The 14,501-nt window shown below is 34.2% G+C and overlaps 1 protein-coding gene across 7 annotated transcripts in view; it reads right to left on the bottom strand.

Moving 5' to 3' along the window:
• UPF2 (UPF2 regulator of nonsense mediated mRNA decay) overlaps nucleotides 1-14,501 on the bottom strand; it is a gene marked incomplete at its 3' end in the record, with an annotated part of 98,374 nt that overhangs the window by 34,771 nt on the left and 49,102 nt on the right. For 5 of the 7 annotated variants that reach the window (XM_081050711.1, XM_081050714.1, XM_081050713.1 and 2 more), the window contains exons 9-10: nucleotides 8,470-8,578; nucleotides 1,057-1,170 (exon numbers count right to left, since the gene is read on the bottom strand). In XM_081050711.1, coding sequence (XP_080906837.1) covers nucleotides 1,057-1,170; nucleotides 8,470-8,578 — 223 coding nt within the window. The remainder of the gene's footprint in view (nucleotides 1-1,056; nucleotides 1,171-8,469; nucleotides 8,579-14,501) is intronic. The other 2 variants (XM_081050716.1, XM_081050717.1) reach the window with 1 other exon arrangement.

Below are 14,501 nucleotides of genomic sequence, written 5' to 3'. Positions count from 1 at the left end.
AGGCTCTTGTTTAATGTTTATTCAAGGTTTTCCAAATGTACTTGAATTCCTGAAACTCATTTTGTGATACGCCTAGTAATATCCCAAGGATATCAATCTGATAAAGAATTCATTATTGTTAGTAATGAATGATCAATTCCAGATGTATAACTATTCCATTCATGTTACATCAGCTTTACCACATAGAATTAGTTACTAACTGATTTCTAGTTTAATTCCATTGTGGAAAGAAAACATCATCTGAATAATTTCAGTCTTCTCTAATTTGCTGAGTCTTTCTTTACAGTTGATTTTGGTAAATGGTCCATGTGCATTTGAAGAGACAAAATTTTGATGCTGTTGGGTATGGTGTCAATTAGATCAAGGTTGTTAATTGTGTTGTTCAGTTCTATACAGTACTTACTGATTTTGTCTGCCTCTTTTTTCAGTTATTGAAAAGTGTTTTCAAGTCTCTCACTATGATTGTGGATTATTTATTTCTCCTTTTCCTGTCGATTTTTGCTTTATATATTTTCAAGCTACCTTACTGGATGCATACTGATTCAGGAAGGTAACAGTCCGCTGTTAAAATGACCTCTTCATCATTATGACATATCCTTCTAACACTGCTTCGCGCCTTAAAGTCTACTTAGTCTAATCATAATGAAACCAGATGTCTTTTGATCAGTGCTCCCGTGGTATATCGCCCCCATTTTTTTACTTTAGCCTTTCCGGTCTTTATATTTACGGGTATCTCTCTTGTACGCAGCATATAGTGATGTTGTTGATTTTAATTAAGTCTTATATTCTTAAGGCTTGTATGTGATGTATTTTGTCCTGTTTAATTATAAGAGATGTTAATTTCTTATATTAACATTCATAAAATTATTGTTACAGCTGTATTTATGTCTGCCATCCTATTACTTGTTTTCTAGTTTGTTCATCTGTTTAGTGTTCCTTTTTATTCCCTTTTTGCCTTTCTTTGGATTAATCAAATATTTCTTAATTATCTCATTTTCTCCAGCATTTGTAACTAAAACTTTAAATTTTTCTATTAAAAAATAATTCAGCACTGACCTTTAAACAATGTAATGTATCATTTTTTGTGAACATCTTAAACTTAGTCAGCTCTCCAATAAAACGAACAGTTTTGTTCTTTGTTTCAATATTGATCTGGTCCTTTTTTCGTACCTACAAATTAAGAGACATTGCTTAGATAATTAACATTTTAAAATCTCTGTGGTAAGAACTGTTAGTGTAATAAGACTGAATTCACTCCAAATATTTTAAATAAATTTGGGTATAATTTTTTGCTACAGTCAAATTATTTTAAATTAAGGCAAAATAAGCTCTGTGGAACACCAGTGCCAGGATGTGCTTTGCAAAACAGTTCCGGGGTCAAATAATCTGGGGAAATAATTTCAAATAAAGAGGCTTTCAAATTAAGAAATCTGTTTAATTTAATTCAATGCTTCTTAAATTTATTTGGCAAAATAAGTCCCCCTTTTTAAACATTAACAACTACTAGTCAATATCCCATTAAATTAAGATTATAAGGAACCCACTTTAGGAAATGCTACTTCGAAAATAATGAATGCCAAGAGCTTACTTAAGCAAAAATATTATTAAGGCTCCGTTAGTGTGTTATAGTTACGAACTACCATGTTTTCCCAAAAATAAGACCCAGCCGGACAATCAGCTCTAATGCATCTTTTAGAGCAAAAATTAAAATAAGACCAGGTCTTATTTTACCATAATATAAGACCGGGTCTAATATAATATATAATATCGAGTCTTATATTAATTTTTGCTCCAAAAGACACATTAGAGCTGATTGTCTGGCTAGGTCTTATTTTCGAGGAAACATGGTATATACTGCACTTTTTATTATAAATTCATTACAATGAAATTTCCAATATAATCACTATTCTTTTCTATTACCAATCACAGTCATATCAAAGTTCAAATCCTTTGCAAATATAACCCCCTAATTAGGCACACATTTAAAGAAATTTTGAACATGACAAAATCCTATTACAACACTACCATGTGAACATACACCTCAAGATAAAATGTAATTGGATTAAACCTCGGAAATATATTTTCATCAGAAAACCAAAGCTACAGTCCTCACACTTTGATCTGAACAGCAATGGCAATACGGTGGTGCCTAGAAGTGGTTTGATTTTTGCTTTTTCAAAATATTATCCTATATTATTTGTTCTACATAACAACATTCTGAGAAAGGTACAACAGCTGTTGCAATTCTGGTTTAATAATTAAGACAAAAATAACAACAAAAGAACCCAAGCTGTCAAATGACCTGACCAAGGTCTACTCTGCTACTTGAGAATTCTACTACACCAGCATGTGCTGGGATTCGAGATAAGACCTAACCTCACCAAAGCTGGACAACTAATGATAATCATTTACATAAATACTAACCTCCTACACACTCAGACACCTAACACTTAAATGGACTTTATCATCTTCGTTGTTAAGGATCTACTCTCTACAGCATTCAGAGATAGGCATTTAGACTCTAGAGCTAATTTTTAAACAAAACTATGTTTACTCATTTTTTAAAAATCAGAAAAAAATGGGAAGCTCACTATAACTGTATTTAATCTAAAGCTTCAATCAAACTGCATCAATTAAAAATAAAATCACAAAAACTCAACTTACAGAACTTTATTTAATCATGTCATTTAAACATACAAAATAGCTTTGGGATTAGAGACAAACAGAAAAAACAGAACTAATTAGATTCTAGTTTGCAATACAAACAAAATTATATTGAATAAACTTGGCTGTTTTAGCCTTGTAATTTAGAGAAGAGCAGAGCCTTTATAAAGACCCTTTCACAAATATGTTTGATAAGCACTGCAAATGGAAAGCTCCTCATATTAATTTATTTCATTTTGTGAACTCCTAGGATAGATTAAGAGTGTGGACTCTGGACCAGATTAAATCCCAGCTCTCTCACTTACTGGCTGTGACTTAACTCTGTGCCTCAATGTCCTCATCTTTAAAATGGAACAAATAAAAGCACCCTGCCTCATAGGGCTGTTCTGAGTCTGAAGTGAATCAACACAAGAAAGCACATACAATAGTGCCTACGGGGACCAGGAAGAGTCCAGTAAACATTAGCTGTTATTAATTTTATCCATCTTTGTACATTTGCATCACTAATACGTGGACACTGAATAAATATTGGCTGACTAAACAAATAAATGTAAATGATTAATGTTTACATATGTATTGCAGTGATGTGAAAGAACAACAGATCTACGGTCCGAACACCATAAGGCCATGTTATGTCATTTTGGGGAGGTGTACGATCTTGGACAATTCACATAAACTCCCTGAACTTGTTGGCTTACTTGGTAAAATAAAGACAAAAATAAGGATAATGATGATGATGGGGGGGGGGTGATAACTACACTTCACTTAATACTAAGCAATTAATGTACAGGACAAAAGATTATACAACTTTTAAAATGATATTTAAGAAGCGTTTCAAATAGCATTGTAAAAAGCTTCTAAGTGAGAAATAAAGAATGGAAAATTGTACATACAATATAAATTCATCTATGAAAACTAGAGGAGAAAAAGGTAAAGAAAATGTACTAAAATATTAACAGGATAGGCTTTGAAGTGATGAAATTACGGGGTTTTCACGCTTTTGTTCTACTTTATATATTTTATATTTCTAAATGACCCACAGAGCACATGTTTACTTTAGAGTTAAAGCGATGTAGAAACAAAAAACGTGTAAGAAAGCATGTCAAAAATGACATACCGAGAAAAAAAAAATGATATACGGAGCTGAATCTTTAGGGGGAGTAGGGCTGAGAAACGCATACACACGTTTCTTTAAATCTCCTTGGGCGAGTCTGGATGCACAAGCTCTGAACCGCTGTGGAGTATCATACAATTTTCAGTGGTACTGAGATTACAAACACGCAACACAGTGTGTTAGCCACAATTATTCTTAAACACGATTGAGGTTAAGGAAGTACAATCTAACTGACTAATTTATAATTTTATAATTTATAATTTTAAAATTATAAAAATTTTAAATGAAGTATTAGAAATCAATTATCTCACTCCCTCATTTTAAGATGAAAAAACTGAAGGCTTTTCGAAAGGCTGGAACTTATAAAAAAGACTAACTTATTCTGACTCTTCATTCAGTATTTTCCAGTCTCATTAGCTGACTCCTTATGATCAAAAAGTATGTCAAGACACTTCTGCAAAAGTAAATACAGATGAATTAACGACGTAAAATTTTCTATTTATTTTTAGTTCAATAATGTCTCACCAGATTTTACTAATATGATCAATCATCTTTAGCAAATATGGTGACTACAACTCATTTATCAATCACAGGTGAAACTGAGGTTAACTGAATAAATTCATATGCATTAAAAAAAACTCTTCAGCTATGTCAACATATAAAAAGTAAGGATTTCCAAGTTCTATCATTCATCATTCCGCTATAGGAAGAATCCTCCACCCTCTATAACTGCACTGAAATAGATATTATACTTTCTGTCCTCCATAATCTGTTCATTTTGTTTTACATAAACTTTATTTGTTTAATCATTCAACTTATTTTTCAGAAAATCTACCATATGCTAAACACTAAGTAGGCACTAAGTCTATAAATAAGTAAATCTGCCTCCAAAGAAATTTATTTATTTTATTCTATGGCCCAGTGATCTCCACAGTAGTGTAGGGACAAGACTCTTGATCTACTGGGGTATGGAAAAGAAGTCCTGGAACTTCTATTTATGTTTTTGTTTTTTTATATCATACTTTTCAATTTACCTTTGTATGTTTTTATAATGTACATATTTGGTACAATTGCAAATGAACATAATTTATAAATAAATATGTCTATGTTGAGATACATGGTCAACTTATTTTACTAAGAGGAGCTTGATCAAAAAGTTAAAATAGAACTAATTTTAAAAATGTCAATCAGTGAGGGTGATATGCTTGTATTTAAATAAAAGTTGTCCCCTCTGATATTAAAGAAGTAGGCTCTGCTGAAAACTTAGAGAACAAAGAAAATTAAAAATATATACCTACTTCTTGTTAGCCCCCACTATTCAAAGATAGCCATTGCTAACACAGTGATATAAAATTCATTTCTTTACATTTCAAGCATTTTAACACAACTGTAAGTGTATTACTTTATATATATGTAAGATTTTATAACTTGGTTTCTTCCAATAAAAAAAGCACCTTCACTATGACATGAAAACTTTTTGGTAAATATCATTTTCAATGGCTCTATATCACTTTCAGCACTATAATTACATGACCATTTTCTTAATCCATTGTTGAGCTTTTAGATGATTTTCTACCGTTTTCCTATTACAATTCATGATATAAAGTTTTCTGGGGGCATATAGGATTGTTAGGACAGATTTTCAGAGTTGTCCAACGTATGAATGCTTCTAAGGATCTTGAAACATATTGCCAAATTCCTTCTCCAAATTTCAACCACAGTACATGTGAATGACTTCCTATTTCTATTAGCCTTACTAATCTGTCAGTCAAATTAGAAAATACATTGTTTTAACTGCTAGATGAGATTTCACATAGCTTTGCTAACCAGCTTGATTTCTCAGGGCAGACTCATAAGCAGGGGACAAATAAGATCAGATTGTGACAATATGTTGGAGCTAGAAGGCAGAGATGGGGAAGCCTGGTTAAACGCTATTCTCATAATTCAGACTACGGAGTGAAAGGCAGTGGCGCTGGGTATGAAGCGAACATGCTGATTTCAGGAGCTGTTTTAGATGACAGGTTCAACAGAACTTGGTGACCAGTGGCTCCTGAATGTCAGAGGGGCAAAAGTAGAGATATTTCTCTTAGTGATCAGATAAAATATATTGCAAATTTACAGGGAGAATAGAGAAGTTGATTTGAGGAAGAGAAGGATAAAGACATTTTAAAGAAGAAAAAAATGAATTTGTTTAATGAACAAATTTAGCTATAAGTACATGAGAACTTACTACACATCAGGAGAGAAGTTCTGGCAAGAGAAATGTACTAGAGGTTGGAAACAGATGTTAAGTGAACCCCAGGTAAAATGTGTTCCATCAAAAAGGAGCGTGAAGGAAGAAAGTCTGGGGAACACCAACATATAAACTCAGCTGGGAAAAAGAGCAAAAGATATTGAGAATGGTAGTCATAAGTAAGAACTAGGAGAGAGTGGTGGTAGAGAAGGATTATTACTACAATATCTACATCTGGGCACTGTGTGATCAACTCTATATGCATTACCTCGTTTAATCTGTTAAGAACAATCCTATTTTAAAAGATACAAGTACTGTCCCCATTTTTGGCAAGGAAACTGAGGTTTAGGAGCACTTAAGTAACTTGGCCAAAGTTACAGTGCTTAGCATGTAGTGGAGCCAGAATGATAGATTGTAAAAAGCAGAAGAGTCCAGCAGTATAGAATCTGCAGACACATCAATGAACAGAAAGCCATAGGGAAGACGCTGATGGTCTCCGCCATAGTGCTATGATAGCAAAACAAAGGGTAAATGTATCATCAGAAGAAGAGACAAGCGTACTCTAAAAACTCAAACAAGAAGGGAATGAAAGAGAATAGGGGGTAGGAGGTCAATTGAGGGAAGTTTTCTTGTTGCTATTACTGTATTTTCCTTTAAGGATGTGAGTCTTAAGCATATTTATGGCCTAATAAAAAGTCACTGCCAAAGTATGCAGATTTGGGGGTGGGAAAGGACAGATCCAGGAGGAAGTGGAGGTGACCAATGACCACAAGTGCCCTTTCTTCTCTCCTGAAAGCAGTGGTTTCCAAAGTATACTCCTAGAATTCCCCCGACTCCCACCTCAATTTTCAAAGGTGGGAGGGGAAGTATACACGAATAGAAATTTTCTTGATTTTAACTTTTTCACCAAAAGCACTGATTATGTTTGGTCCAGAAACATGTGTTTTAATTTTGGATTTGGTAGAAGGTGTATGCATTTGTCTCACGTAATACAGTCATACTGTCCACTAATAAGGCAGTTTCTTGTTCATATGATGAGACGTAATATATCAACAAGAATATCATGACTTCTGATGCATCTGTCCTTGAACTAGCAATATTTCTCAACTGTGTTCTTTGAGTGACTACATATTCAACCCCCTTCAGAAGGTTCACAGTGCACATTACCCTATCAAAGCTTTGAGAATTCTTATAATAAAACAAAATCAAAAGCTTAACCTTCTTGATCTCAGTTTCCAAACTTCTTTAAACACAGAAATCTGTTCTTGTTTGAATACTATCAATAAAATAGAAAACATACTTCAGCAAAAGCTGGCCCAAAAAAAAACCTGAACCACAAATCTCTTAGTAACAACCTACCTGTAGTAACCCTACCTGTAGCAAGAAGCCTTTACAGCTCATCCCACCCATCGCTGAGACTTCCTCCTTCCTCTGAAAAGGCACTCACTCACGAACAAGTCATTTGACAATTAAGCATGCAATTCGTTATGCTATCCAATATATTTAGGGTTTAAGTTTTTATTTCCCTTTGCTTTTGTGAGTATTTATGCCTTATCTCCCCAACAATATCATGGATTCCTGACCTCAGGAATTGTTTTCTGAGCATTCAGCAATACTGTTTTGTGTATAGCGAATGCAATAAAGCACCTGTTGAACACAGCAAACATTTATGTGCATTCCAAACAACTTGCTATAAAGCTAAATTTTGTGAACACAACTGTTCCATTGACTAACAACATCAACACTTGAAATTCGTGTCTTTTCAAAGTCTACCAATGTTTGCTCTCAGTCACCTCAAGGTATAACTTTACTCCTTTCAAGTCTGTATTTGAAACTTCATCATCTCAAGATGACTGGGTAACATGGGTTTGGGAGAACCACCAACGGGCAGTCCGTTAAGACTCCTGGGACCGGAAAGGGAAGTAAGTTGCCTGGCAGCAGGTCCCTGGTACTTACCAGGATGCTCTTTAAAGAATTCACCACTATCCAAGGTAAAGATTCTTAAGGCAAGAACCCATAAAAATATGAGCTATGGCAGAATTCGCTGAGATGAGAGCATTTACGAGCCTCATATGCCCTCACTCATTTGGACCCTGTCCACCTAAATAGGCTCTGTGCCTTGATTTGTCAGGGCCAATCCTATGTTTCTTCTGGGAACACCAATGAGGCTTGCTGGCTCTCTTGACCTTGGAGATGGTTTTTACTTTACAAAAGCAAAAAATGCAGTACCTATAATGGGGAAACATGGTAGTAGCAGTAGCTTATCTCCAAACGGGGATATCATTTAACAATTTCAAGCTTTGTTGAGTAAATTTACATTTTAAAAATTTAGAAGTCCTTCATTCTGAACTGTTAGACCATTACAAAATTTCAAAAATATTCTTACCAATAAAATAAAAATCCTCACTCAACTTATAAGTGTATATAGATATAACAAAATAAATGCGTAAATACATACATGGAATCTGAAATCCCCCCTCAGCATGGAACAAAGGTCCTCTGCTACATCAGACATGCAGGGATGCAATGTAGCAACCAATCTTGCATAAAATGGTAGCAAATCCAACCTGCAAAAGTTATATGTGATATGTGTAAAAGGGAAGACATACCAGAAATAATTCATTTTAAAATTTAAACTCTCTCAGACACATTCACACATTAAACAATTATAAAAACTAGGAATCATGCAGATATGCCTATTTATTGACATCATAGTGCAGTATGTGGAAATTCAATTTGCCTCGTGAAAGCTTACTAATAATCTGGTATTTTCCATTGTGTGCATTACCACACATATGCAAATTTACTGAGTATGCAATTTTGATAAAACACTAGATAAAACAAAGAAAACACTAAGGTTTGACACAAAATTTTAATCACACAATGAGTAAATAAACCAAAAGGTAACTTAAATAGTACAAAACAGAATCCTTTTAAACCACCTCCGTCTCTTATCCCTGGGTAAGTTTTTGGAAACCTCAATGTCTAAAGTAAAAGGGTAACCAATAACCAAAAAGTCATTCAAGGGTCAAAATTCCATCACAGACCCACATACTAACTTCCGTATTTCACTTACTACAGAACCCACTCAGATTCTAGTACAGTGCCTATTCTTACTTCAGGAAATGAATGGCAAGTCTGGTTACTCATGCCGCCACCCCCTTTCATTATCAGAGCACTTTCTCTTCAAACTTGGATGCAGCTCCAGAATCATGCTCAACACAGCATTCCAGGCAGCCAGCACCAATCAGAAGCAACACACGCTAAAATTTACTTTTCATTTCTGCCAGACATTATTTTATACAACTTGATTATCCAATGATTCAACAGCCAGCAGATCAGACACTGAAGATGAGAAGCAGTGAGGAACTAATAAAAGCAGCTGCACTGACAAGTAAGTCACAGTGAGGGAGCTTACAGTGAGGAAGGAAGTTCCACACTACACGTTCAACACAGGAGCTCAAAAATTACAACAGCCTGAAGCCATTTACAACACTAACATAATCCTACGCGTCTTAATTATCCCTGAATACTATCACTATAGAATAATACACAAAAGTGGTTTGATCATTAGAGAAAAGTCTGCATACCATGAAAGGCTTAGAATTAGAGCTTGAAACTCCCAGTACAGACAGATTAAGCCTCAGCTGGAAGGGACATAGTGAAGGAAAACTGAGATGAAATTTGAAAGGTGGAGTCAAAGGAAGGAAAGTGCTCCAACTCATGCTGAAGAGCCTCAAAGGCTTTATATTTCTCTTTGACCATTATACTTTCTTTTAAAAAATGATCATTTAGTTCTTACTAATGTGCCAGGCCCTGTCCAAGGCATCTGGCACCAAGGCATCTGGCATTACGTAACATGTTGACCCTATGAGGTAGATCTTATAATCACCATTTCAGAAAGAAGGGGTCAGATGTTGAGAGAAGTCAAGAACATGGTGGCTTTGTAACAGTACCTCAATAATTTTTAAATGCATCATATCCTTCCTTTAAAGAAACAGTGAAAAGGACAGTCCATTATGTAAAGATCTGAATCAAAACATTTACTGGTAAACTTTATTTTAAATGTTTAAATTATTTAAAAAGTTTTATCAACTGAAGGTTAAGCTCCTGTCACACAGAAAATGCACACATGTGGCATGTGGGTCACATTACTCCTAGATGATATTACAAAAATGAGACATTCCTATAAGATACTCTCATAAAAATGTAATAATTTTCTGAGTATCTGCTAGTGTTAAAAAAGCCTGGGGCAAACAAACATTCAATTTTCTTGCATAATAGAAGGAAGGATTCTTACTAATATCAAATTTACTTTCTAAATTTTAAAACTTTAGTTAGAATATATTTTAATATGTTATATGTATATTTAAGTTAGAATATTAGGTTTTTCATTTGTTTTTCATATCTACTTTAGCAACAAATACTTTTTTTTCAGTTCATAATCAATTGCCAAATACAAATATCGGGCTTTAAACCCATGCCTAGGTTCACTACTTTCAACTGCCACAACTATAGGTCAGAAAAAGTAAGATATGAGCTAAGATCACAGGATAAGGAAGACTAGTGCACTAGGAGGCAGGAGGCTCAGGTTCTAAATCTCTCAGACAGTACTTCTGTGACCTCACGACCTGGTCGGGCCTCGTCTCCCACCAGTGTCTCCCGGTCACTGCTCAGTCTCACCAGCCTGGCCCTCATGAATCCTCAACACGCAGGCAACACGCCGGCAAGCCCTCACCTCAGAGCCCTCTCCCCCCACTGGCTGTTCTCAGGTAGCTGGAATACACTTGCCCTAAACATCCATTCACACTGCTCCCTCCCTCCCGGAGGTCAAATCTTAGTCCCAAGGACTGGCCCTCATTGAGACCCATTCTGAAAGCTCCACTGAAACTGCAACTCTACCTCAGCCCAACTCCCAATCCCTTTACCCTACACTACTTTTTAAAAATAGAACTTATCACCTTCTAACATATAATTTACTTACTTGTTATGTTTATTGTTCCGTTTGGCACCCTTCCCCATTAGAATGGAAGCTCCATGGGAGACAGTATACCAGCACTCAAAACGGTGCCTAGATCATAGTAGGTGCTCAATAGATATTTGTTAGATAAATGAATGTCTCTGGTTAAGTATACTATGTGAGCTTTTAGTCTATTGTTCACCATATTAAGGAAGCACCATCTTATTTTTATAAGAGTAATGTTAAACTTGATCAAGTTTTATATTTTATCAAACAAAAAGTTTATCAAATATCTTACATGAAATTAATGGGATCCTCATTATTTTCGCTACTGATGTTATATATATTAATAGGTTTCCTATTTTAAGTATTTTCATTCCTAAAGTCAATCCTCTTTGATCATGCTGGATTTTTATTTTAAATGTACTATAAAATGATATGTTAGTGGTTTGCTGAGAATTTTTATATCGACATTCAAAAGTAGGACTGGTCAATACTTCTCACTTTTTTGTTTTTTGTTAGAATTTTGCCTATTCTCTTCACACTATGAAATGGCAAATTTCCTTTTTTATGCTCTGGAATGAACAATACAACAGCAAAATTACTTTTTCCATAAACGACTGCAAGAATTCAATAAAGTTATCTAGTCTTAGTCTTCTTAAGACAAAATTAACTGATTTTTTTTTTTTACATTTACTTCCATGATTACTGGTCTATTTTGTCTTGAGTTAATTTTGGATATGTATATTTTTTCCAAATTATTTTTCACTTTTTAATGTTCTTTTCCTTTTTTCTAAATGCTTCTTAATTAGGATTATTTTTAAAGAACGAACTCTTGAGTTATTTAACTTCAATCTTGGTTACCTTTTTCAATAAAATTTGAGATTGTAATTTAGCATTAAAAAATTTTAACCAAATCATATCATTTCCTCTTTCTTCTTTTCCTGAGCAGGACACTTATACTATGCTCCATTTTTTCTTTTTCCAATTAACCCAATCTACTTCAAGGTTTTTTGTCAGCCCCAAAAGAAAGGTATAACATATACACCTATTTATTTTAAAGTAAAACAGTGTGTGCCATCCATTCAGGCTCCCATCAGTGAACTAACAACACAGGTGTTTTCAACTTCAATAGGAATTTTAAAAATAGTTTAAGGATTCCTTGGAAGATGTGATTTTTTTAAAGCCTTTTCAGATAGTTAGAAATTCTGGTTTTTGTTTCTTTTGGAACTGGCCATAGAGAAGTTAGATATTCCATTTTCTCATAATCTTCTACCCATTAAACTCAACAAATCTTTCTTTAGCTAACAAGTTCCTAGAATTCCTCTTTTCCATTATACTTTTACAGTCAAATATAGTTTATACTAAATGTTATCCTGCCCCATTTAAATCTTCAAGTTCTGTGACTCTTCATTCATTACTTCACAAAATAAAATCCCTTGTTGTAAATGATGTAGTAATTTTTTTCCAATGTAGCCCTGTGTAAGTGTGCATTTGTTTTTTCTACCTTCCTAGAAATGCAAGTCTGAAATGGAATGAAATGCTAAATGCTATATTGAGCACATTAAAGTTATTAAAACATAAAATATTTTAAGCAACACAAAAAAGAAATTTGTTAAAATTTAAGCTAGATATACAATTTTATTTGACTTTTCTGAAAGTCAACTAGAAAATAAACTTATATCCTCCCTTTGACTACTGAACTTTACAATCTTCTAAGAGTGAGAATTATTTTACCAATAGTATATGAGTGAACCATTTAAAAAAATGTTTTTTCCTTACACAATAAAGCCTTGCTTATATTTTCAAGGTCTCCTGAACCACACATTTAAATATCCCTCTAGCAGTTAACGATCATCAATTTGGTAAACATCCAGCCACTAATAATAAGTAATAGCAAGAATGTAGAAAGGAACACATTTGTTATGGGGTGGGGTTGGGGGTGGCGGGGAGGAATTCTTTTTTAAAAATAATTTTTATTGACTATTGGGGTGACACTGGTTAGTAAAATTACATAGGTTTCAATTGTACATTTCTATAATAAATACATCATCTATATATTGCATTGTGTGCTCACCACCCAGAGTCAGTTCTCCTTCCATCACCATATATTTGACCCCCTTTACCTTCCTCTACCACCCTGCCTCCCTTCTGGAAAAAGGAATTCTTAAAGGTTTTTCCTCTCATAATCAATCAGCTTTCTAAAAGAAATGTCCAGTTTTCTTCTCTCTTTAAAATCTAAAGAATTTAACTTGAAAGTTATTAATTTTATGTGTTCAAAAATGCCTAGGAAAAAGTGAATGCAAGAGAACACTCTTACTACTCAATTAAAGAATACAAAGGATTTTCTTCATAGGAAACACTAAACCAGATGATGATTCAAAAAAGACGAAATATAATAAACAAAAAGACTGGGGTCATAACATCCAAATGCTCGGAGGACTTTTTTCACAATGTTGACGTTCCCAGTACAACAGTGCCACCAAGTGGTACAACCACTAACACATTTCCAACAACCTCACTTTTTTCATAGTTCCGGATTTAGCAAGTGGGACGAAGTCCAATCAGAAAGACTCACAAAAACTCCAGCAAACTTGTCTACAAGCTGGATTGGGACAAGCTGTTCAAGAATTAAGTGAAGCCTTTCACCTCTGAAGAGGATCGTGTTGATATTAATCTGAAGAGACTGTGAATATCCATCTGCTAAAATGTGGCTATGTACATAGGCTTCAAAGTCACTAAACCAACACCAGGTTTGTCCGTATTTAAAACAAGGAAGGAAGAGATTCTTCGGTATGCTCCCTGGCCTGACTCACTGCACTCAGAAGTTTGCATAGCTGAGGGAGCCTATTAAGGTGTTAGGAGTGTTCTAATCTAGATACATATGTATATTTAAGATGTAAAAACTTTATGTGAAATTTCAATTATGTGTGTATTGTTATACTACAAATTAACTAGGAAATGATATGTAAATATCTAATTAAGGGAAATTCTACATTTCATTTCTGTGGAGTCCCTCAAATTAATAAGCTGAGAAATATAATTCCAGCCTGTTGAGATTATTTTAACCACTATTTATTTAGTAAAGGAAGAAAACAATTGAATGTTAAAACACTGCTTTAGATCAGATCTTTAATAATAGTAAAGATGGACTAAATCAAATTTTAAAACTTGTACTGCAAACGATACCAAGAAAGTAAAAAGATAGCTTCATAAACTGAGAGAAAATATCTGCAAACTGTATCTAAGGTACATGCTTAAAGAATATATAAAGAACTCTTACAACTTAATAAAAGAACACAATTAAAAAGGAGGCAAAGGATTTAAACAGACGTTTCTCCACAGAAGATACAGAAACGGCCAATAAGCACATGAAAAGATGCTCAAAATCATCAGCCATAAGGGAAATGCAAATCAAAACCACAATGAGATAACCACTTCATACCCACTAGAATGGCTAAAAGCAAAAAGAGACAAGTAATAAAAGGTGCTGGCAAGGATGTGGAGAAATCAGAACCCTCAATGAGAAC

This window comes from Rhinolophus hipposideros (genome assembly GCF_964194185.1).
Source record: "Rhinolophus hipposideros genome assembly, chromosome: 1".
Lineage (NCBI taxonomy): Eukaryota > Metazoa > Chordata > Mammalia > Chiroptera > Rhinolophidae > Rhinolophus > Rhinolophus hipposideros.
Note: the sequence above shows the minus strand (reverse complement) of the source record. Positions and strands in the feature narration are given on the sequence as shown.